The 25,703-nt window shown below is 48.1% G+C and overlaps 1 protein-coding gene across 1 annotated transcript; it reads left to right on the top strand.

The window, feature by feature from the left end:
* Window positions 1-1,856: 1,856 nt before the first annotated feature.
* Window positions 1,857-24,993, top strand: LOC308591480 (NACHT, LRR and PYD domains-containing protein 12-like). Its single transcript, XM_081202245.1, has 8 exons — window positions 1,857-2,216; window positions 6,940-7,371; window positions 7,590-7,872; window positions 14,903-14,959; window positions 16,358-18,134; window positions 19,198-19,284; window positions 21,231-21,398; window positions 23,430-24,993. The coding sequence occupies exons 1-8, from the start codon at window positions 2,151-2,153 to the stop codon at window positions 23,755-23,757; spliced, it is 3,198 nt and encodes a 1,065-aa protein (XP_081058371.1). The 5' UTR covers window positions 1,857-2,150; the 3' UTR covers window positions 23,758-24,993.
* The last annotated feature ends 710 nt before the right edge of the window (window positions 24,994-25,703 follow it).

The following is a 25,703-nucleotide window of genomic DNA, read 5'->3' as shown; positions in this document are numbered from 1 at the left end:
TGAACAACAGGAGCTCAACCTGTTGTGGGGATTCGAACCACCGACCTTCTGATCGGCAGGCCCAAGAGGCTCTGTAGTTTAGACCACAGTGCCACCCGCATCCCTTGCCCAATACTTAGGGACCCTCAAAGTCCTCCGAAGCAGAAATCCTGCCATATCCAGATCCTCCAACCACTTCTCTGCCCTGGTATTTTTCGCATCGCCTGTGACGGTGAATGGGACATTGCTACAAGTTACCAGTTGTAAATATTTGACTAGAGCCACTCCTTAGTAACTATTGATTGGCAAACGTGCTAAAGATGCCAGTCACGCAGAGAAAAAAGCTTGCATATCGCTTTCCCTCGTGTTCGAGGTTGCAAACATTTGGCTGTCCGGCTTTGCCTAACAGGTAAGGACCTCTGTTGTGCTTGCTAGATTCTGGGATGGGGAGGTAGTTTACCGAATAGACATCCATTTCCATTTTTTATGGTTTTACACTTCTTTCCAGTTGTTGCTTTTCTACTGTTTTGAAAAGCGTTTTAGCTGCTTGCATGGGGTAACTGGAAATTACCTTGAGACACGTATGTACACAGCAATGTGAAATTAATTGATTTAAACGAAGGTTAGGCTGGGAACGTAGAAAATTTGGGAACCGCTGCCTGATGGGGTGTGCCTCACATTAGTCCTTCAGATGGACTGAACAATGCAATCTGCTGACCACAAGAAGAACACGAGGGCTTTGAGGCTGAGCTTAGCTTTGCCTTCACAGCCCCTTACTTAAATCTGAAATTTACTTCTTCATTTTAGAGGGCGTGATTTGTCTGTCAGCTTGCCTGCCTCTCGGGCACACACAAACTGCAGTGTAAGCTACCAAAGAATGTAGAGTCTGCTAAGCAGCTATTCTTCCTGACACAACTTTTATCGTTTTATGATTATTATTAATCAATCCTCTGGCACTTTTTGTGTCCCAACGCGCTTTGTAATTCTTATCCTGTTTATCCTTCCAATAACCCCCTGAGGTAGTTAAGCTGGAGAGATACAGGCCAGTCAAGGTCATCCAATGAGCTCCCCGGATGAAAAGGGATTTGAGCCAGAGGCGCCTGAAGCCCAGATGGCAGCAATTTCCTCTCTCCACCCCCCGCCCTGCCGACCCCGCTGTTGTTTGTGGTGCTAGAATACAGAGGATGCTTCTTTCTGACAGCTCCCTCCATACCCTTTTAAAGGCTGTGTGCTGTTCAACAGGTGCCTCTTACCCACAGGCTTGGTTCACGTCCTCACCATACATTTAAATTACTCTTTAATAAATATATTCTGGGAACTGTAGTTTAAGGGTGCTGGGAATTGTAGCTCTGTGAGAGGTAAACTACAGCTCCCAAGACTCGCTGGGAGGAAATGGCTTTTATGTATGCAGCAAAGGATGCAGCGATGTTTGTGTGGGATAGGACTGCCTGCCTCTCAAACAACTATTACAAAGGAACGCTCTTTCAGGTCAGGATTCCTATCTGGGCAACTTTCCGGGGGCCGGAGGGCCAGTGAGTTTGGGCCAGAGGCAAAAGCAGGCAGATCAATTGATTCATGTTGTGTACAATAGGCTAGTTGATACACACACCCCTCTCTACCCACCAGCCAAGGAAGCAAGAGGCTTATAATCAGAGTTCAGGGAAACATTTCAGCCACACTCAAGGGATGTGTGGAGCAGGGGCAGTGAGGGGGTGTGCTCTAGTGAGAGGGGGCGTGGCCTGCAAAGAGTTCTGAGGACCAGGTAGAGAGACCGGGGGCGTACACCAATACAGCTTCTGTTGCGGGAGGAAGGACAGCAAGAATGGCAAAATACCTCTAATGGCTAGCAAGTAGGGACATCTCCTTCTGCATGTACCTGTACCCAGAAGTGAAGCTGCAAGGAATATTCGGTGTTATGTTGGAAGGGGATGCCGGGAAACCGGGACTTATGCTCACATGTTGTGGGGGTGTAAATATGTACGGGGAGGAAGGTGTTTAAGGAGATAACAGAAATCACTGGGTTAAAGCCGACCAAAAGTCCAGAGGTAGCATTATTATCAATTTACAATGGGGCGGTAGGTTTGCAGGCTAGGAGGGACTTGCTCACCAATTTATTGACAGCTGCACAAGTTATTATAGCTAGGAAGTGGAAGTGGCAAGGTTAATATAAAATGGAAGAATGGTATAAAGAGGTGTGGGATATAGCGACTAATGATAAATTAACATGTGCTATTAAGGTAAGGCAGAAAATATGCAGGAGAAATTATTTTGAGATATGGAAATTGTTTGTAGAACTTGTACTGTTAATAACGGAAAGGGGTTAAACCATCGCAAGAGGTGTTGAAATTTTGGGAGGTTGGATAGTTACAATGGAATGGTCTGGGAGGGTGGGGTGCACATTTTTATTCTTATTTATTTATGATTACTGCTTTGTCAAAATAAAAAAGAAATAAAAAAGAAATAAGGAAGTGAAGCTGAATGATGAAAGTGCTTTTTCGCGCAGTGCATGGTTAAAGTATGGAACTCACTGTCATGATGGGCACCAACTTGGATGGCTCTGAAAGGGGATTAGACAATTTCAGGGACGACAAGGCTATTAATAGCTAGTAGCCAGAATGGCTGTGCTCTCCCTCGACTGTCAGAGACAACGTGTCTCTGAATACTAGTTGCTGCGAACTGCAGGTCCATAGAGCCACTGTTGTGCTGAGGTTCCGCTTGCAGGTTTCCCATGGGCATCTGGCTGGCCCTTTCCAAAAGGATTCTCCATCTGCTCTTGTGCCCTATTGTGTTCAGTGGGGTTCATTTTCCTGAACTGGATCAAGGTCAAAGATGGCAGCCCTAGGAGAGTACAAGGCATGACCTCAACTCGCTAATTTACAATAGATTCATATCACGTTCTACACCCTCGCTGAACCTCTGGGCTTGATCAGCAACCAGCTCCCCTTATCACTGACTCTGCCCAAATGAAAGGTCGAGTTCATAGCTTCTGTTATCAGCACCTACCTTTGAGAAACGAGGTGATAAAGGAGAGCTATATTCTGTTGCGTTAATAGGTTGTGGCCCTTTCCCCGAGCAGTAGCTGTTTATCTGGCCTCTGAAGAACTGGATCCGAGACCAAAAGGATTTTCCCTGGTCCCTGCTAACCCACCGGCATTTTAATCCAAACATAGTAGTAAGGAAGAGAGTTGTTTTCAAAGATGAGAGACGAGGAGATTCTACACTGTAATGCAGATTTTCCAGCTGTGTAAATTTGTTGCAGCAAAAGCACAACAGAGGGCCCTTTCAGATGACCTGTTTTGTTGAGTAGCCATCTGATTTGCTTGCACAAATGTTACATGGAGGTTGAATTACCTCTGGTGTTTACTGAGCATCCGTTCCGGTTTCTTGGCAGGCAGGTTGAATGACAAGGAGCATTGGCCCTGCATTCCTCCTGATCTGCTTGTAAGAAATTTATTTATACATCTTCCTGCATTCCTCCTGATCTGCTTGTAAGAAATTTCGGGCTAGGTGCAAAATTAAATTGCCCCAAACATAACTTATTGTGTTATTTCCTGATCTTCCTGCATTCCTCCTGATCTGCTTGTAAGAAATTTATTTATACATCGGCCTCGGTCCAGTATACCTGAAGGAGCGTCTCCACCCCCATCATTCTGCCCGGACGCTGAGGTCCAGCGCCGAGGGCCTTCTGGCGGTTCCCTCATTGCGAGAAGCAAAGCTACAGGGAACCAGGCAGAGGGCCTTCTCGGTAGTGGCGCCCGCCCTGTGGAACGCCCTTCCAGCAGATGTCAAAGCGATAAACAACTACCTGACATTCAGAAGACATCTTAAGGCAGCCCTGTTCAGGGAAGTTTTTAACGTGTGATATTTTACTGTATTTTTGGTTTCTATGGAAGCCGCCCAGAGTGGCTGGGGAGGCCCAGCCAGATGGGCGGGGTATAAATAATTTATTATTATTATTATTATTATTATTATTATTATTATTATTATTATTATTATTATTATTCCCACTCATCATTTATTCATCCCAACTTTTTAAAGTGCAATTCCCCATTCGTCCTCCATTGCTGCACCTTGGCGCCAATCTCCCCCTCTGCAATTTTGCCTCCATCTTTCTTGCCCTCTGCTTTACAGCTGCCTCTATCCTGCCACACTTTTCTCCTTGTCAGCTTAACCTCCCGGCACACCCCCCCCCCCGTTTCCCCTCTTCCTTGAAACAGGAATGGGAAGCTTTAGTCCTCCAGATGTCACTGAGCTGCAACTCCTTCCACCCTGGCTTGTGATGGCCATGCTGGCTGGGGCTGGGACGAGTTGCAGCCCTACAGTATGTACAGGGCCACAGATTCCTCATCCCCATCTTGGAAGAATATGCTTTCTGGCTTTAGTCACAGCTGTTGCAAGGACACAATCAGTGAGGTGGAGGGGAGAGGGGCTTGGTGTTCCATGATGTTGCAATGCAAACCCTCCAGTAGGTGGCAGCATAGCACATTTGGGCACGCTGCAAATGTGTCATTCATATGGAGGCAGCAACAACTTTGAGCCAGTAAAGGTAAAGGGACCCCTGACCATTAGGTCCAGTCGCGGATGACTCTGGGGTTGTGGCGCTCATCTCGCTTTACTGGCCGAGGGAGACGGCGTACAGCTTCTGGGTCATGCGGCCAGCATGACTAAGCCACTTCTGGCAAACCAGAGCAGCACACGGAAACGCCGTTTACCTTCCCGCCAGAGCGGTACCTATTTATCTACTTGCACTTTAATGTGCTTTCGAACTGCTAGGTGGGCAGGAGCTGGGACCAAACAACGGGAGCTCAACCTGTTGCGGGGATTCGAACCGCCGACCTTCTGATCGGCAAGCCCTAGGCTCTGTGGTTTAGACCACAGCGCCACCCGCGTCCCTGTTTGAGCCAGTAGGTGGAAGCAAAAAGGCTCTGGCAGCAAGTAAGGACAAAGCAGCCCCCTTCTCACTCCATAGCTCCTTCTGGCCTTTGCAGCTTTGGCCAAGCACCAGCAGGACCCCAGATGCTGGTGCGGCTCACAAACCTCCCTTCCTAGCAGTGATTTCCATCAGAGAGGACAGAGCCACCTCGTAGCTCAGTGGTGGAGCATCTGGCTTGCATGCAGGAGGCCTGGGGTTCAATCCCTAGCATCTCCAGATAGGGTTGGGAGAGAACCCTGCCTGAAATCCTGGAGAGCTGCTGTCAGTCTGTGCAGACAGTACTGAGCTAGATGGACCGATCGTCTGCCTCAAAGCAACTGTGCCAATTGCAATAGCCTGCAGCAATTACGTATGTGGAAATGCACAGAATTGGGACCAACAAGCATCATCTAGTCGAGCCCACCACAATGCAGAGTCTCGTCATGCTTCTTCCCAATGTTGTTTGAGCAGCTGGTGCCTTTGCAGCAGCGCTGGATTTACGTATAAGCTAAACAAGCTGTAGCTTAGGTCCCCACTCTCTTGGGGGCCCCCAAAAAAATTTAAGGGGAAAAAACTGGATGTACATTTCCAAAATATAAGATAAAAAACAAAATAAAACCTACATACAGCAACAATGTTTTGTGTTGTCTAGGCTCCTATGATGCAAGTAATGGGCCCCGCCTGCTAGCCTGCTCCCTAAAACATCACTGGTTTGCTCATTTCTATATATAGGGTGTGTTATGTATTGAAGTTCTCACCCTGGGCCAGCAGAGGGATACTGTAGATAGTTTTCACTCAGGTCCACATATGCAAATAAGGAATTGAAAGTGACGTTCAGTGATTGGATAGTTACAGAAAGTTGTTACTGTTGCATTCTAGTGGAGCTCTATATAAGGAGGCTGGCTGAACCCTTCAGTTCAGTTCTGTTCTGGCTTGTGAATAAACAAGAGCTGTTTGAAGAATTGCTGTGTCGTCTAATATGTTCACCCACAACTTAACAGGGTGCCTACATTCTGCAAGTGCAAATGGCTTTAGATACCATATGGCATATATTCCACACAAAAAACAGCGACAATTTGTTGTTGACAAAGGACAGCTGGACATATAAAGGGCCCCATTACCTTCAGTAGCTATGGGCCTCTCAAACCTAAATCTGGTCCTGCTTTGCAGTTATGCTCAAGACAGCAGTGGTTGTCTCTCTAGCTGTACACGCAAGCAGTGGCATAGTTCTTAATCCAGCTGTGGCTTATGCCAACAAAAACCTACTGGACTCCAACTCCCAGCAGCCAGAGTGGCCAAAGGTCAAGGATGATGGGAGTTGTAGTCCGAAAACATCAGGTGGACTTGTCACGGCGCCCCATCTTTTGCCACAGAAGCAAAGTAATGTACTGCTGAAGGCATTGCTGGGGTTAAACTGCTTGTCTCTGAGAACGTTAAGAGTGAGCTGGCCTGGAGTTGCCCATCTGAGATAAGTTCACGTATATGCATGTTTAGACATGTCGGCAGATATGTAAAGGTTCTTTCTTTCCCTCTAATTATATATCATTAAGTTTCAGCTTTTTTAACATATGCAATCAAAACACAATTTAGTCTTTCCTCTTATTTTTGTCAACTTCCCATCCCGTTTCCCATGGAGTTGTTTCTCCCTTCTGCTGCACCCTATCTATTGAATCGTAACTACAATATTATAAGCCTAATAACTTCTTCTGCTCATAGTTCAAATCTTGCTCGCGAGTTCCTCATACTATAGTATTTCTGAAAAAAGGCATCCATTCTTCCATTAAAACACTCACCATTAGGTGATCTTAATTTTGCTGTTGATTTTTTGCCAGTTCTGCAGAGTCCATTATTCATTCTTCTTTGGTAGGAACTTCTTCCTTCCATTTCTGCACATAAAGAATCTGAGCTGCTGTTGTTACATACATTAACATTTTTTTTTGGGGGGGGGATTTCTGCTTCCTATCATCAGGGAACACTCTTCCAACCAAGTGACAAAATGAGATTGTCCTACTGCCCTTCTGTTCACCCTCTTCTTTCCCTCCCTGCAGATGGCTGCTCCCTTGGACTTCACTCGGCTCATCCGGGAGCACAGGGAACTTCTCCTGCGCTGGGTGGAGCCCAGCCCAGCTCCTCTGCTCCGCCTACTCCATGACAGCGGGCTCTTGACCCAGCCGGAGTACTTTTCCCTGCTGGAGACCATCCCCAAGAGTAACCAAGTCATTGCGCTTTTGGACAGGGTCTGCAGCAAGCCAGAGAACAGCCGGAAGTTCTTGGACGCATTGTGGGAATTGCAGGAGGCCTACTGTCCTGAGCTCCAGCACTGGCTGGAAAAGAGCTGTCCGGAGAAAGGAAAAAGAGAACCGTCTCCAAGGCAGCCAGGCACGGCAGTGACACAACTAGCCTCGAGGGCAGGAGGGAAGGGCCACATTCCTTTCTTGGCAAGCTTCTGGGGGCCACGTTCTGGTGGTGGATGGGGTCAGGTGTAAATATTTGCCTCTGTATAGTGGGCTAGTTTCCCCACTCTGCACACAAGGCATCCAGGTTTGTAGACCTGCCGGTGGGCATCTGCTCTTGCACTGCTTTGCCTTCACAGTGAGAGCCAGTGTGGTGTAGTGGTTAAGAGCGGTAGACTCGTAATCTGGTGAACCGGGTTCGCTTCCCCGCTCCTCCACATGCAGCTGCTGGGTGACCTTGGGCTAGTCACACTTCTCTGAAGTCTCTCAGTGCCACTCACCTCACAGAGTGTTTGTTGTGGGGGAGGAAGGGAAAGGAGAATGTTAGCCACTTTGAGACTCCTTTGGGTAGTGATAAAGCGGGATATAAAATCCAAACTCCTCCTCCTCCTCCTCCTCTTCTTCTTCTTTTTCTTCACAATCCTTCTCTTTCCTGTTTCAATCTAGAGCCTCCTGCCAAAACTCCCAAACGAGCTTTGCTGAAATTCTGGAATTCGAAGAAATACAAGCTCCCAGCAGTGCCTGCAGGCAAGTCATCCCTCCCTTGCCCCATAGGAGGGCTTGCTTCTGTGTATATACTGTTAGGATATTTCCGTTCCACCTTAAAAGGGAGCAGGCTTTCTGTAAGAGTCTGCGCATGTCCTGATCACAGGATGTTTTTGTTCTGCTGATATTCCTTTCGTTTTTGCCAGTCGGCTCAGAGACGCTGACAGAATGGACGTGTTTTCTTTTGTTCTGTTCATGTTCTAATAAAGTCTGTAAATTATGCTCTTCTGCTCTTCTGCGGTGCAAGCTTTTGGCTGCGTTTCTGCTGAAAGAGGGTGCACCAAGCCCTGGAATGTGGCTAGGAATTTCTAAGGCTTTGTGCCCCTAACTGTTGGATCTGCGTGACTACGGGAGGCCGATGGATGTCCAGAACTCCGGCTTGGGGGCTCATGATGGACATTATCTCCCTGGCAGTTTCCCAACAACAAGGTTATGGGCCCAGATTCACGGCACCTACAGGAGAGTAAAGCTGCAACAGACTGCGTTTGAGGTATGTGGGGAAAGCGAAAGGAAGGGACGTTTTCCTGTTTTACCTCGGCAAGGAGTCTTTGAACTCCGGCAAGGCTTAATTGGCCTGGGAGCTGCGCCAAAGAGAGTTCGTGATTAATGAGCTGCCAAGATAAGGAGTCTTTGAAGGCATAGGGCTCACGGCTCAAGTAAAAAGCTGAGATGGATCTCTTACAGACCTCAGAAACTGCTCCGTGTCCTAAGTTGGATGGGCAGAATTATGAACCCTGGGCAAAATGGTGTGAATCTTTGCTGCGTCAGTTTGGGGTCTGGCATGTTGTTTCTGAAGCCCCCCCAGTTCCTCTGACAGAGAGATGGAAATCGCAAAATTCGAAAGCGATAGACGTAATAGTCCTATCTGTATCTCTTGAGGAAATTAAGACGCTGGCTGGCAACACCACTGCACGTGCAATGTGGACTGCTTTGCTGAAAGCTCACAAGCCAAAAATCCCAGCCCAGAGTTTGACTGCATCGGAGGTCCTAGCTGTTTCCCAGAATGCGGGTGATTGCAGGGATGCTGAGGGCACCGGTTGCAAGCTGCAGGGGGAGCTGACCGTCACGTCATCCCAGGCAGCATTCCAGCCTCCAGGGGGAGCCAAGGAGTCGGCAGCTGAGAGCTCTGTTTCTCATGGGAACCAAGGCCATCGCCTTTGCAGAGGCCGGAAAGGCAAAGGTAAACAGAGCCACAGGCAGACACCTGCAGATGGCCAGGAGCAGAGGGAGGGTGAAGAGCCCGCGCCAGGGAAAAACAAAGCGTTGTTTGCTGGCACAGCTTCACCAAAGGCTAAAGGCACGTCTGCTGACCAGAAGCAGGGGGGCAAGTTGCAAAAGCCCACGCCAGTGGAAAGCAAGGTTTTGCTTGCTGGCACAGCTTCACCAAAGGCTAAAGACACGTCTGCTGGCCAGGAGCAGGGGGGCAAGCTGCAAAACAAGGGTTTGCTTGCTGTAAGGACTGCTCCAACAGCCAAAGGCAGATTTATTGTGGATTCAGGTGCCACCCGCCACGTTTCCAAGGACAGGCATCTCTTTATCTCCTTCAAGCCTCAGGAAGGTGAGATCCACCTGGCTGATGGAAGGACATTGCAAATTGCGGGAGAAGGGACTGTGAAACTTGCAAGTCTGCACACTACCATCAGTAATGTACTTTTTGTTCCAGGAGCTGCAAGCAACTTGTTGAGCGTCCCACAGCTTACTGGACGTGGTTTTCAGATTTCCTTCAAGAGGAGTGTCTGTGTCATCAGTAAAGGCAAAGAGGACTATTTGCATGCAAAGTTTATGGATGGTTTGTTCCATATAACTTATGATGACACTGCTGTTGTGAATAATGCTGATTCTTGTTGTGTTGCACAAACTAACAAAGTTCTTCATGCAGGTTGCATTCATGATGCGCATCGAAGATTTGGTCACCTCTCTTGGAAGGCACTGGCCAAGATGCCAGAGGTGGTTGAGGGTTTGAACATCAAACCCTGTAAATTTCACATGAAATGTGTATCTTGTGCAGAGAACAAGGTGAAGGTTGCTCCAAAAGGCAAGGAGTCTAGCAGGCAGGCTTCCAAACCCTACCAGCTAGTGCATGCAGACCTGGTTGGGCCACTAGCGCCCTCTATAGGAGGAGCAAGGTACTTCATGATTCTGATTGATTCTTTTTCGAGGTACATTTATGTGTATTTGCTCGAACAGAAATCGCAAGCGTTTCCAAAGTTTAAGGCATTCTGTGCTTGGTTGGAGAATGCGCACGGTAAACGTATTTCTTGTTTGTTTACTGATCGGGGCGGGGAGTTTACTTCTCAGCAGTTTGAAGCTTTCCTGACTGAGAAGGGAATCCAGCATGATATGTCAACGCCCAGATCGCCATGGATGAATGGACTTGCGGAGAGAGCAAATCAAACATTGCTGCAAGGAATCAAAACCTTGTTGCATGATGCCAATCTCCCTGATAAGTTTTGGGGGGAAGCTCTGGGGAATTTGGTTTATACCGTTAATCGCAGATTGTCATCACCCATTGGCTGTACCCCCTATGAGAAGATGTTTGGCAAGAAACCCAACACCAAACACATGAGAATTTTTGGTTCGGACATGTGGGTACGCACACAACAAACCAACAAGCTTGGGAAGCGTGGGGCACATGGTTTGTTCATGGGGTACGAAAAAGGTGCATACAGGGTATGGATGACTGACTCTAAGTCCATTAAATTCACAAGGAGTGTTGAGTACAATCCTAAGTGGGGGGGAAATGTGGGAATTTTCCAGAGTTACCCAGAGGAGGATGAAGGTGATGTCAAGCAAGCAGCTAAAGATGAGAAAGCTGCTGCTGATGATGATGAGGATGAGGATGATGATGATGAGGATGATGATGATGATGATGATCAGAGTTCGGATTCCAGTTCAGTGGGCGGTGCTGCTGCTGCTGCTGGTGTCAGTGACAGTGATGACACAGCAGACTACCAGAGCGCAAAGGCCTCAGTCAGACCATCTGATGCGTCTGACAATGAACTGGAAGAACCACTGTTCACCATTGGTCATTTTTCTCCTAAGAAAGAGGAGATGAGTCCAGAAGACTTGCGTCTAGTACGTAGGTCTGAAAGGGCGACCAAAGGCAGACCTCCAAAGAGGTATGCTGATGAGTTTGCTAAGACAGCAACTGCTGTTCTTAGTAGCTCAGAGAAGGTATGGGAACCTTCAAGCTTCAAAGAGGTTCAGGAGTTAACCTCTAAAGATGCTGAGCCTTGGCTTAATGCCATGAAGGCTGAAGTTGATTCCTTGAACAGGAACCAAACTTGGGAACTGGTACCGGTAGTCCCAGGAATGAGACTGGTTGGAAGCAAATGGGTCTTCAAGGCCAAGACAGACCAGAATGGCAAGGTAGTCAGACACAAAGCCAGATTGGTTGCCAGAGGTTTTTCACAGGTACCAGGACAGGATTACCACGAGACCTATTCTCCCACAGTCAAATATGAGAGCATTCGGCTGATGCTCAAGGTCGCTGCGGAGGAGAAACTGCATGTTTCCCACCACGACATTAATACAGCTTTTTTGTACGGGATTTTGGGGGAGGAGCTGTTCATGCTTCCACCTGATGGGATGCAGATACAGAAGGGAATGGTCTGTAAACTGCGGAAATCCTTATATGGTCTCAAGCAGAGTGCCAGGTGTTGGAACACAAAACTCACTGAGACATTGCTTTCTCTAGGTTTTCACCAGGGCAAAGCTGATCCATGTGTGTTTGTCAAGGAGGAGGGGCAAAACAAACTGTATTGTTTATGTTTTGTTGATGATCTTCTGATGTTTTGGAAGAATCAGGCTTTTTACCAAAGCACCCTAGCTCAGCTGAAGGAGCACTTTGACATGAAGGATCTTGGTGAGGTATCCAACTATCTTTCTCTGCAGGTGGAGAAGGACCAAGCAGGTAATTTTCTGGTACACCAAACACAGAAAATTGCTGATGTATTAACCAGGTTGAATTTGGTTGATGCAAACCCAGCAGACACACCGATGGTGATAGGTTACCAGGTAGACAGTACTGCTGAAGCGTTTTCTGACACAACGCTGTACAGATGCATTCTAGGCAAGATGAACTTCATTGCCAGATGTTCAAGACCTGACATAGCTGTAAGCTGTAATCTGCTTAGCAGACATGCCAACAATCCTACGGTTCAGGATTGGAAAGCTCTGAAGCGCATAGCCCGCTATTTGAAAGGGACTATGCACTACAGGCTGAGGTTCACCAGTCAGAAGACTGGAGGTCTTGAAATCTTTGCAGATGCTAGTTTTGGAAGTGACACCACGGATGGTACAAGCACTTCTGGAGTATGCTACATGTACAACCACTGCCTGTTTGACTGGTTGTGCAAAAAGCAGACAACAGTGAGCCTAAGTTCCTGTGAAGCAGAACTCAATGCTCTGTCATTTTCACTCATGGATTGTGAATGGTTGATGCAACTGTTTAAGGACATCAGGGTGTCTGTGAAATGTCCTATACAAGTGTATCAAGACAATAGATCGTGTTTGGCTTTGCTGAACTCCGAGAGTTGCAAGCAGAGAACCAAGTACTTGCAGATTAAGCTACATCGTGCAAGAGAGTGTATTCAGAAAGGACTGATTCGGGTGTCCTACATGGCAGGAAATGAAATTCCTGCTGATCTGTTGTCTAAGGTTGTTAACAGAGAACAACATAAGGTTTATGTACAAAGGTTGCAATTGGGTGAACCACAGGTACAACAGGTTACACGGAAAGGGGGAGGATGTTAGGATATTTCCGTTCCACCTTAAAAGGGAGCAGGCTTTCTGTAAGAGTCTGCGCATGTCCTGATCACAGGATGTTTTTGTTCTGCTGATATTCCTTTCGTTTTTGCCAGTCGGCTCAGAGACGCTGACAGAATGGACGTGTTTTCTTTTGTTCTGTTCATGTTCTAATAAAGTCTGTAAATTATGCTCTTCTGCTCTTCTGCGGTGCAAGCTTTTGGCTGCGTTTCTGCTGAAAGAGGGTGCACCAAGCCCTGGAATGTGGCTAGGAATTTCTAAGGCTTTGTGCCCCTAACTGTTGGATCTGCGTGACTACGGGAGGCCGATGGATGTCCAGAACTCCGGCTTGGGGGCTCATGATGGACATTATCTCCCTGGCAGTTTCCCAACATATACTTGTACCTTTGAGCGGATGGTGGGGTAGTTGGGCTCACTTGGCGTCCAGCAAGTTGCTTTGCCGCTGCTTACCAGGTGGCGGGGGGGGGGGAGGGACGAGACCGCGGTGTGGTCAGTACGATATAAACGCATCGGCAAAGCCGATCTGGCACTCCCACTGGTGCATCTGCGCATAGCATGGGCCTTGCCACCATCTTGCTCTTTGCTCCTTTACCTCCTTGTAAGCGGCAATGTTTCAACCAGGAGGTCATGTGAGAATCATCGCCCCACCAAGCTGTCCACTGGGGCTGGCGCCCCACTTTTTTTTGGCCACGATTTCAAAGCTGGTTATCTTTAACATGTGTAAAAGGTTTGGTGCCACGAAGGCTCAACATAAGAACAGTTTCTGTTGTCCCGAAAGGTTGCTGGTTCATAGCCCAAGGTGGGTAGTTGAGGCCTCTTGAGGAGAACTAGCATTTGGGATAGGGATAGCCCATGAAATGCCCCACAAATGTTGTTGGGACTACAACTCCCATTGTCCCCAGTCAATGTGGCTTATGATCAGGGATGATGGGAGTTGTAGTCCTGACCGTCTGGAAGGAACCACATTGGCTACCCCTGGTTTGAGAGAAGTTGGTCCAGCTTTCTGAACATTTGGAGTAGGAAAACCATCAGAGGATTATGGAGTTGGCAAATTCCTGCCCCTGTTAGAGTGAGGGGGCTGATATAAGAGACGTTTGTGTGTGTGTGTGTGTTTGGAGTGTGAGTTGGGGTGAGAGAGAATATCATGAAGGTTGAAGACGTGGTGTGGGTTGCAGGCTGGGGTATCTCTCTCTCTTTCTGAGGATCTGGTGTGGGGAAGCCTAGCTGTTGCTTAACAGCAGTACACATTGCTTGCCTTTCCTGATGCTCTACTGAAATGAACATTGCAAAAAGCATATTGTTCCGACACTTCAGTAGGGATATTAAGGGGGCAGTAATTTTCATTCTGACCTGCCTTTGTCACAATCTGTGCTGTTTCCTTTCTGCTTCAGTTTGGTTTCTGCCAAATACAATGTTATCTGTTGGCTATCTGCTGTTTGTACTTATTTATGTTAAGTTACAAATTTATCATAATTAATGGCGTAATTATTCCCACAATGTTCATACCAGTGCAAAGGAAACACCACTGTAATGAGGGGGGAGCCTCCCCAATTGCATATCATTTGCAGGCTGCAAACAACAATGGTGAATGCCAACATATTAAAAGGTGTGTCAGATTTACATGCCTGGATAGCTCTGCTTAGACAAAGTTAGTAGCAGGTTCCAAAAACAGTACAGTGAAGACGCCCACCTATTATCAATGGGCTAGGAATTCCCAAGTGTAGTTACTGCTACATGGAAGGATCAATTCCTTGCATGTGTGGGATGAACATTATGTGGCACTTGTAATGATACTCAGATCTATTGATAGTATGGGGAAAGGGGCTGAACAGGGAGAAATGGTTCCAGTTTTATTCGCTCTCGGAAATGATTGCAGAAAGAGCAGTGCATCAGTGCTGGTTTGTGTTGCTTTGTGACAGGCAGGGCTGGTGCATGTTTGGGGCCTGCCCTAATGTTAGGCAGAGTGAGATGATCGCCTCGGGCGGCAAGTGATGGGAGCTAGGGAACAGTGGCTAAGAGCTGGACACCAGGCTGCCTGTGCCCCCAAATCTCCCCTGCTGCCCTCAGGAGGACACTGTCCAGTCCCCAGTGTCAAAATAAGATTCCCCTGCCAGTTCAATCAGCTTCCGTATGGGAAATGTGGGAGCCATCTTGTCCTTTGCCTCAGGCAGCAAAATCTCTTGGGCTTGGAGGTCTCTACAGGGCGCCTGTTTCCTATGCATTAAATGTTCTCTTGTCGTGGCAGATGAGGAAAAGAGCAAGGACCTGACGTTTCGAAGAGCCCTGAGCCGACAACTCAAAGGTAACGGAGGAGGAGGAGAAACAGCAATGAAAGGATGTGAAGCAGAATCCAGGACAAAGAGGGGCTTCCGTGCAGAAGAGGGTGGGGAATTGTTTTCAGACTGATAGCTGCATTCCTTTGTGGGCAACCTTTTGGGTGCCAGAGGCAAAAACTGGGCTGGACAACAGATGCAACTCGTAACTTCGCACAGCAGGTTACAGTCCAGCCTTACAAAGGACAGAGATTTACCCCCTCAGCTCCATGCCTTTCCATACTCTGTCCAGGCAAGCAAGAGGCATTGGCATTCTCACACTTGATTAAGCAGTATCTAAATCTTGTTAAATAAGCAGCATGATATAATTAATACATATATGAATGCTAAGGAAGGCAGCGAGGATAAAGATGGATTTCTCAGCACATGAATCTTGCAGCTGCCAAGGAAACTTTAGCTGCAAGTTTCCTAAATTGAGCAGGGGTCCCTTCCGGTTTTAAAAATTCTATGTTTCTATGGCCATATACACCTAAAGCAGTTAAGGACACGGGTGGCGCTGTGGGTTAAACCACAGAGCCTAGGGCTTGCCAGTCAGAAGGTCAGCGGTTCGAACCCCCGCAACGGTGTGAGCTCCCGTTGCTTGGTCTCTGCTCCTGCAAACCTAGCAGTTTGAAAGCACTTCAAAGTGTAAGTAGATAAATAGGTACCGCTCCGGCGGGAAGGTAAATGGCATTTACGTGCACTGCTCTGGTTCACCAGAAATGGCTTAGTCATGCTGGCCACATGACCCGGAAGCTGTACATCGGCTCCCTCGGCAAGTAAAGTGAGATGAGCGCCGCAACCCCAGAGTCATCCACGATTGGACCTAATGGTCAGGGGTCCCTTTACCTTTAATTCTAAAGCAGTATCATACTACTTTAAACTTCCCCCACGGAATCCTCGGAAGTTTAGTTTGTTCAGGGGTGCTGTGAGTTGTTCGGAGACCCTTATCACCCTCCCACAGCTACAACTCCCACTGTGGTTTAACAGTCAATCCTTCTTCCAAGGGAACTCTGGGAATCGTAGCTCCGGGAGTGGGGAATAGGGGTTTCCCTCAGCACCCTTAGCCAACTACAGTTCCCAGGAGTCTTTAACTGTATGGTGCCTAAGACGTCCGCTCATTGCAACAATCCTGCCCATTGCAACAGTCTCTGCGTTTCCAGTAAAGATCCCCAAAGTGATACATCTGTGAAAATGCATGCAAAAGATGGGTTCATATGGATGTGGGTCTAGATAGAGAGATTTTCCCCCCAAATGGGAGCTGCAAATTCAAGGGATGGATCTCCTTGCCCTACAATAGTCAGCTCTGTACATTCCATCAGGATTATCCGCTGTACTTTTCTGGGTCTCCTCTTAACCTTTTGCTCCAACTGCTACCCTCCTGCCAGCTGCTTTGCAGAACCACCGCCGCTCCCTGCTGACCCGCACGGAGAAGCTTTGCACCAACGTGGACGACACCGAAACCTGCGGCCATATCGAGATCCGCTACACCGACCTGCTGCTGTCCGACAACCCTCGCTCCGCTTCCAGCAGCCACGACTACTTGCACCTGGCCTCCCGCCGTGCCCGCCTCTACTCCCTCCACGCCCCCCGCCGCCTGGCTCTGAGCCAGCTTTTCTCCCCGCTCCCCGAGGAGAGCTCCCCACCTCGCCGGGTGATGCTGAGCGGGGCTGCCGGCATCGGCAAAAGCGTTGCGGCCCAGAAGATTATCCATGACTGGGCGTTGGGCGCGGCCTTCCAAAAGGCCCTTTGCATGCTAGACTTCTCCTTCCGGGAGCTCAGCCTCATCAGGACACCCCAGAGCCTCGAGGACCTGATCCGCAGCAAGCATGTCCACCTGAGCGGTGTTCTCCCCGAGCTGCTAGATCGGCCTGGGGAACTTCTGGTGATTTTAGATGGCCTGGATGAGTTCCGGGACTCCTTCGAGAGCAAGAATCCCTGTTTCCAATCGGACCAGCCGGCTCACATCAAAGATCTGGTGCACGGCCTCCTCTATGGGACTTTGCTACCCGAGGCCACCATTGTGGTCACGTCGAGGCCTTCTGTTGCCCTTCCAGAGGACCTCTTTGACCGCCATGTCATTATCCTTGGCTTCCAAGAGCAGCAGGTAAAGGACTACTTCTTCCGCTTCTTCCGTAACCCGGCGCAAGCTGCAGATGTGCTTGGTTACGTATCTGCCCACGAGGGCTTAGCCAGCCTCAGCTTCATTCCTCTCTACTGCTTCATTCTCTGCACAGCGCTGGGGGAATTCTTCCCATGGACAGGGGAGATGGAGGCCTCCCCACCAAGCACCATCACCGAGGTCTACCGCCAGTATTTGAGCACCATCCTCCGGCTGCGACAAACAGGGGGAGCCGGCGGCGCCTTGGAAAAAGCCAAAGACTTGGTGCTGCAACTTGGCAAGCTGGCCTACGCTGGTCTGCTGAGGGGGAAGGTTGTCTTTTATGCAGACGAGCTGCGGGGTTTCGGCTTCGACCCGGAGAACCTGCCCGGCACTTTCTTGAACCGGATCTTCTTCAAGGAGAAAGATGAGGTTTATGGCTTCTTCCACTTGACCATACAGGAGTTCTTAGCTGCGTTGTACTCGGTGGCTATCCTAGACCCCAGTACTGAGGAGTTAACTTCTTGCCTGGATCTCTGGTGGGATGGAGAAGCTCCAGAAGGTGGACAGGCTGAGAGACTTCTGCCCCCACCAGATGGACGTGCTGAGGCTGGCCTTCTCGGCTACACTAGAGAGTTCCTGAGCGGAGGCCAACAGTGGGACAACCTGCAGATGTTCTCCAGGTTCTTCATGGGCCTCTTGAGCTCCAGGATGCAGGGGAAGCTGGAGAGCTTGGCTGAGGGCCTAACAAAGGATCCCCTTGTGCCTTTGGCAGAGTGGCTGGGGAAGAAAGCTCAGTACGAATCAGACCGGAAGCTGCTCTCCTTGCTGCATTGCCTGGCAGAGCTCCGCCAGGACTGGGTGACGCAGAAGGTAGCTTCCAACCTGGATGAAGTGGATCTGTTCAAGGTGACCTTGAACCCAGCTGACTGTGCAGCCCTGGCCTACGTCTTGGGCTGCTCGGAGCATAAGAGGCTTCGGAACCTCAACTTGAGCTACAGCAACATGGGCATCGGGGGGCTGAGGCGACTCCGGGGGCTTCTCCATCGGTGTGAGACTCTCCAGTGAGTACCAGGTGTACCAGTGAGTACCAGGTTGGCAGTGTCCATGGCCATATGCCATGGGCAGTGGCTGCAGGATGCCAGCATCCTATGCCCTGCTATGAATATGGGCAAGCAGTGGCATTCAGGTCAGGCGTCCAGTGCAAACTTGCATCCTGTTAATTGTAATGTCTCTCCCAGGAATTCTCGGAATAGTTTGGCAAGGGTACTGTGAATAGCCTGTAAGAGACCCCAAGGCCTCTTACAGAAGTTCAACTCTCACAGTGATATAATAATAATAATAATAATAATAATAATAATAATAATAATAATAATAATAATAATAATAATTTATTATTTATACCCCGCCCATCTGGCTGGGTTTCCCCAGCCACTCTGGGCGGCTTCCAAAAGAATATTAAAATACTATGATACATCAAACATTAAAAGCTTCCCTAAACAGGGCTGCCTTCAGATGTCTTCTAAAAGTCTGGTAGTTGTTGTTCTCTTTGACATCTGGTGGGAGGGCGTTCCACAGGGAGGGCGCCACTACCCAGAAGGCCCTCTGCCTGTTTCCCTGTAACTTGGCTTCTCGCAGTGAGGGAACCGCCAGAAGGCCCTCGGTGCTGGACCTCAGTGTCCGGGTGCTCTGTATGCAGAGGGAATAATGGCAATAACTAATAATAACAACATATTTATATGCAATCCATCTGCCTGGGTTGCCCCAGCCACTCTGCGTGACTCCCAACTTCCCTGAACTGGGCTTGCCTCCAGATGTCTTTTAAAAATCCATTTTAAGTCTGCAACATACATATGCCCTTAGTGTTTAAAGGGGCAGGAACAGATTTGGATGTCGTTGAATTTAGTTATTTAGATAAATTCCATGCACCGCTTGCAAACTCAAAGCGGTTTACAAGAGGAATAAAACAGTAAAATTAGTCTGTACTACGTATTCAGACCTCTTTGGAGTGTTAGGGGAGGGGTAGTGCTTCTGGTGGGGGACACCCCATGCTCCTTCTGGGGTAGTTTGTCCACCTTTGGTCTGTACCATGTGCTCAGCTCTCACCTGCAATCTCCTGTTTTCCAGGTTGCGGTACAATTCTCTGGACTGTGAGGCGGCAGCCATAGAAGCTGAAATACTCAGGTCCCCAAGGTGCCAGGTGAAAAGACTTCTGTGAGTCACCTTCTGTGTATGTGTGTAATATAACCTACGGAAATCTTGACATCACTCCCAGTGACACAATTACCGTATTTTTCCATGTATAAGATGCCCCCATGCATAAGACAACCTTGGGGGACTCAAATGTAAGAAAATGGGGGCAGATGGCACAGAGTTGTTGAACTTTTTTTTTTTTGGCAGAGGATTGACCAGAGTTGTTGCAAAATCCGTCTGTCCCATCATCGGCAGAAGCTGCCAATCACCTGCCCAATTGCCACACCGTCAGCGAATCAAACCAGTCATTGATGCAGCAACCAATAACATGCACAATAGCTGTTGACAGCAGCGGCAGCAACCAATCATACGTCTTCCCTATGCTCCATTCCATGTATAAGATGACCCCCACTTTTTACCATAATTTTTAAAGAAAAAAACCTAGTCTTATACACAGAAAAGTATGGTATTATTATTATTATTATTATTATTATTATTATTATTATTATTATTAAAACTTTGGTGCTTTTTTTTTTTTTTTAAGTGACTCAAAGTGACTTAGGATAGGGTTGCCATATTTCAAGCAGCGAAAATCTGGACAAAAACAAATTGTTGACCCTCCTTTTAAAAAAATTCCCAAAGCTGCTTTTTGGGGGAATTATCCCAAGCTGTTGAGTTTTTGGGAAAACCCCCCACAAAATGTCTGGGACGTATGGTAACTCTACTTAAGAACAACAATGCACCAAACTGAAAGAAGGTCACAGATACCGTATTTTTCACTTTATAAGACTCACTTTTTCCCTCCTAAAAAGTAAGGGGAAATGTGTGTGCGTCTTATGGAGCGAATGCAGGCTGCACAGCTATCCCAGAAGCCAGAACAGCAAGAGCGATCGCTACTTTAGCTGTGCAGCGATCCCTCTTGCTATTCTGGCTTCTGGGATAGCAACATGAAGCCTCTTCAGGGCAGCGGGAAGAACACTCTTGCCCTGAAGAGGCTTTGCGCGGCTATCCTAGAAACTGTGCAGTGATCCCTCTTGCTGTTCTGGCTTCTGGGATTCAGAATTTTTTTCTTCTTTTCCTCCTCCAAAAACTAGGTGCATCTTATGGTCTGAAGCGTCTTATAGAGCGAAAAATACGGCAATTAAAAGCCAAAGACCTGGTGGCAAATAAATGATTTTGCCTGGTACCTAAAGATAAGTAACGATGGTGCCTGGTGAGCCTTCCAGGGGAGAGCATTTCTCAAATAGGGAGCCACCACTGAAAAGGCCCATTGTAGTGCTGCCACCCTCTGGACCTCCCGTGGAGGAGGCACATGAAGAAGGGCCTCAGATCACAATTACAGAGTCAGTTCATATGGGATGAGGTGGCCTTGATTTATGGTCATATCCACATTAAAGGAAATGGCCTTCCCCAAAGAGTCCTGGGAAGCATAGTTTGTTTAAGGTGCTGGGAATTGCAGCTCAGTGAGGAGTAAGCTACAGTTCCCAGGATTCTTTGCCGAAAGCTGTGTGCTTCCAATGTATGGCAAAGGTTTCATCTATATCTCTTATCATTGTGGTTCTAGTCCAAAGAATCCTAGTAAATTAAGACAGCTCAACTGCAGCATGTGGCTTGGTTTATTTGCTCGAGTTCTCTAAACAGCTTTAGTTCTCTGAAGCTCTTTGCTTTTGTATAATATCCCTGCCACCTCCTTGAGATGGCCCACTGCTTAGATTCCATAGGATTCTGCCTTTAACTGGGAGTTCAGACCTCGTGACCCTCTAGCCAGTTTCAGCTCTATGGAAGTAAAATCCTAATTCCCAGGAAGGGTGTGTTTTGATTCATTCATTCTGATGGGATAATTTGGAACTGGGGTTTTCCTGTACAGGAATTCACAATGTGTTCGTTTGAATTCCACTGATTATGGGAGTTCCTCTTTGCTTTAAGTTAAGCTTCTCTCTCTACCCCCACCCCCATTTTTTTTTTAGGTTTTGTGGGAACTGCCTGGGCTCTGAAGGGGTGAGGGGTTTATGGGATGCCCTCCAGGAGAACACCACCCTCGAAGAGCTCTATCTGGATATCACAGGAATCACAGATAGCGGCTTGGATAATATTATGGATTCCTTGATGGCCAACAGAACGCTCAGGCTCTTGACGTAAGTATGCTCTGATGATATTGCATTATAATATTTTGCAAACTTCTGGAAATGAAATCACAAGCCCACCAGAATAGAATTTTGTGGTTCGAGGACCCGACCCCCGCGATGTGAAATGAATACACAAGGACACGTGATATAAGGTTAATGGGCATGGAAAGGCCACAACTTTATTGATTACAGCAGTGAAAAGGTATTGGCTTAGGCATTGGATCTCAAAACAAGTGGGTTTATTCACCAGTAGGTGGAGCCTGTTGATGCTAATCCAACTATAGGCTCCCCCCTGATGTCACCGAGGGTTGTGCTATGGCCTCCCGCCAAGCAGGCATCGGACAGAACACACGACCGCCAGATTCCTTTAACGGAATACCCAAAAATTGAAGGCATAGGCGATGGGCACACCTAGCCCTTCGACACACCACAACACATTATTCCAATGCCTAACCTACCCACCAATACCACAAAAGTTGTGACGATTGCTACAAGGTAGGCGAAAAAACCAAAAAGCCTAATGCCAAATGGAAAAACTCCTACCAGGCCCCCTAGACAACCAGGGCGACCAACCTAAGGTCCATAGCAAGGCTAAAGACCTAAGCCCTAACTCTAAGGGAGTGGAGGGTGGGTGACTCGCGACGAGACGACGGCGAAGAATGAGGCCGGAGAGAGGCTGGCGCCGCAGCAAAAGGCTGCTGAACACGCCCCTCCGAGGCACCTGGTTGGGTGCCTCCAGAGGGGCGTGGGCGCCAGCCAGGTGAAGTGGAGGCAGGGGGCTATGCCCCCTGCTAGGGGTGGCGCTCGGGCTCCCACCCACAACCACTCCCCTCTCTTCCAGGGAGGAGAGTCTTTGGCAGGAGGTATAACTGATTAGAGGCGATCACATTTTTGCAAAGATCCCAACACAGAGGAAATAGAACACAGTGCTATGCAAGAGGAATAAGGAATACTATTGTATACATCTAGGAATTTTTACACACGCACACACACACACACACACACACACACCCAGATAATACCTTCATAAATTTCTACAATTTTTATTTTCTTAATCCAACAAGTGCTGCAGTTTCTATAGTGTGTTTTGCAGAATATGTAATCATCAGTATAGTTTTCCCCTCCCCCAAATTTAAATATTTAAAGTGTGCATGCATAGATATACTTATCAGATTTGGTTTTCCTTTCCACTGTATTTGTAAATAAAATAACTATATAATTTTAGATGTGGAGAATGAATTTCCTCAGTTGAGCTGCAGTGAGGAGGAAGGGAAAGCCATTAAGTCAGAGGTGGGTGGGACACTTGTGGCCTTCCAGATGTTTGCTGGACTATGACTCAAATAATCCCTGACCACTGGCCATGCTTCCTGGGGGTTTGGATGGGAGTCGAGCTGTTGGAAGTGAAACAGCAGGGATCGTTCAGTTTGGAGCTTAAGGGTTAATTCTGTTAAAGTCAACTATCCAAGAGGGAGACTGGTGGGGGTGTTGCTTTAGCAACCAGTCAGAATGGCATGACCTTTGCTGAGGTAGTACATATTCTGGCTGTGTAGTTCTGAGGGAGTGCTCCCCTTGTGTGTTTCACCCTAAAACCCTCCTCACTTGTTTCTTGGGCATATGTGTGTGTGCGCGCGCGTGTGTGAGAGAGAAATCGATCTGCATGCTCTCCTATTACAAGGTCTATGTCTATCATGGGTTGCATCCTGGCTGAGTTAATTACACTAAATTAGTTGTTAGGAGACCCCAATGCCCTCACAGAGCTACTATTCCCAGAGTTCCCTAGGAAGAAGGATTGATTGTTAATCTCTTCTGGGAATTGTAGCTCTGTGGGAGGAAAGGGGACGCCTAATAACTCTCAGGTCTCTCAACAAACTACAGTTCCCATAATTCTTTGGTGCAGAGGGGAGTCGTGACTGTTTAAAGCGGCATCATAACGCTTTCAGTGTATAGTGCGCATGTCGCCTAACATAGCTTGGACCCAACTCCATGTCTATCCACATTTTCCCCCAGTGTACCTTTATAATACCTGTCTTCTTTTCTCAGCATTGTGGGGAACCGCCTGAGCAAAGCCGGGAGAGAAGTCCTCTCCGAGTTGAGTCGCAGGAAGCCGGAGCTCAAGATCATAAGCAGTTTCCTGTCCGACATGGGGCTGTTGCAGGCATATTTGGACTGGGTGGAAGAGATCAAAGCAGACCAGGAACAGATGGAGTCAGTCAAGAATGCTGACGCTTTGCGCTCTGTTCTGGAAGTTCTGGAGGAAACAGAAGATCCGGGAGCCAGCCAGGAAGCTCGGGAAAGAGCGGAGCTACTGAAGAAACAGATCACTGTCCTCCTGGGGGAGGAGAAAGCAAGAGAAAACGGGACCCCGTGATGTCTACTTGGCTTCACCTGTCCTGCAAATGGAGGCATCTACTGGGAGGCCAAAGGACACCATCTCAACGGGTGTATTCTGCAACAGGTTGCAGATGCAATATTAGGGCGTTAGTGGTAGATTTGTACTGGACTGTCCACACATCATTCTGCCGTTGTTCTGCAATGCCTCATTAGTGTTACCTTGTTCTTGCTCTATAGCACAACATTCCCCCAGGGGTTGTTAGGTATGAAAAGTTACTGAACTTCCAACAGGAAGCTACTACAGGGCGTGTAAGCGATTAGAAATGAAGCCCTGAAATGTTTGAAGGTGCAAACAGTCCTAAGATCAGGATCATGTGCCCCAACATTAGCACAAATCCTTGTGGGTGCCTTTGTCTGCCCTACCTACAATAGAACATGTCTCTCCTGTATCTACAGCCACAGCAGCCGCTGTAATTCTCCAATGGTTTGACTTCACCCCTGAAGGCGCAATCTTCCATTGTCTCCTGGAGACAGACGGATGCCAACTGCGCATCTGTGGACGCACAATATAAAGGACCTCTGGATGGGCACCTCAGCCTACCCACAGCTTTTTCTGCATGGGGAATCTCCCTACCCTACTCAGCCCCTCGGACACAGGAAGCTGTCTTTATACTAGGTCAATTTATTTGTTTGTGCTCTGTGCTAGCAGCTGCTCTTGGGAAGACGTCTCTTGCATCACCATGGATGGGCACATCTGGGCCTCTGTGGTCAGAGAGGGGACCAAGGGCCACTGGGAGCCTGCACCCACTGCCTCCCAGGAATAACATTTAAGGCAAGGGGGAGACCTCATTGGTCCTATTGATCAACTGGAGAAGGGGAAGCTGCGAAAAGGAGCTTGCTTCCTGAGAAAACACTGCAGAAGCAAAGGCGGAAGGACGCTGTGACCCCATCCTTCAGCCCAAGCAGGGGCTGGGAGCTTCTTTTACCCTGAGGACCACTGTGGCGTTCGTCCATTCTTCGGGGATATGTTTGTATTGGGGGGAGAAAGGGTTATTAGGTGGACCAATAAGAAAGCCCACCTGAAATCTACCTGATTTTGAGGCTCAGCCCACAGGTTTTGACAGTTAGTTCCGTTGGTTCTTTTGGGAGGGGAGATAAGAGGAGTCAAAGGGAGTTAGAGACAGGAACAAGACTGAGAGGGAATAGAGTGACAGCGTTTCGAATATTTTAAAACTTGTTTGTGTTTGAAATAAACTTTAAACTTCATTGTTAACTCTACCTGACTGAGACTCAGTACAGTGGTACCTCGGGTTAAGTACTTAATTTGTTCTGGAGGTCTGTTCTTAACCTGAAACTGTTCTTAACCTGAAGCACCACTTTAGCTAATGGGGCCTCCCGCTGCTGCGACGGCGCCGGAGCACGATTTCTGTTCTCATCCTAAAGCAAAGTTCTTAACCCGAGGTACTATTTCTGGGTTAGCGGAGTCTGTAACCTGAAGTGTCTGTAACCTGAAGCGTATGTAACCTGAGGTACCACTGTACTTCACTGGGGAGCCCTGGGTTCCCCCCCACAAAATTGGTGGCAGCAGAAGAATAAAGTAGTGGTGTACAGGTCAATAGTCCGTGAAATGACCAGGGGCTCTGTACGAATGCCACAACCACATCCCCTTCTCATCAACCATCCAAGAGTCACAGGGCAGTGGTGGGTGGAGCCGGGGGCAAAAGTGGGTGGAGCAACACATGGAAGCTTATACACGCACTCTTCTCTGTGCTCCATCCAGCCTAAAAGGGTGGGGAAAGGCACTATATTTTCTTAAAGGCGCAGCATTGTTATTCCTGCCACTTACTACTAATACAGTGGACGCTCAGGTTGTGAATGTGATCCATGCGGGATGCACGTTCAAAACCAGCAGCGTTCGCAACCCGCGGTTTAACGCTTCTGTGCATGCATGACCGCCAAAACCTGGAAGTAACCCGTTCTAGT

Source organism: Podarcis bocagei (assembly GCF_964188305.1).
Source record: "Podarcis bocagei genome assembly, chromosome: 7".
Classification (NCBI taxonomy): Eukaryota; Metazoa; Chordata; class Lepidosauria; order Squamata; family Lacertidae; genus Podarcis; species Podarcis bocagei.
The sequence above is the reverse complement of the archived record's forward strand: the minus strand, read 5'-3'. Positions and strand labels throughout refer to the sequence as shown.

Coding starts and splice junctions, on each gene's coding strand:
- LOC308591480 (XM_081202245.1), top strand. CDS start 2,151: ATGGAAGAATGGTATAAAGAGGTGTGGGATATAGCGACTAATGATAAA. Junction 7,372..7,589: donor CTGGTGGTGGATGGGGTCAG/GTGTAAATATTT, acceptor TGACCTTGGGCT/AGTCACACTTCTCTGAAGTC. Junction 7,873..14,902: donor GCTCCCAGCAGTGCCTGCAG/GCAAGTCATCCC, acceptor TTGTCGTGGCAG/ATGAGGAAAAGAGCAAGGAC.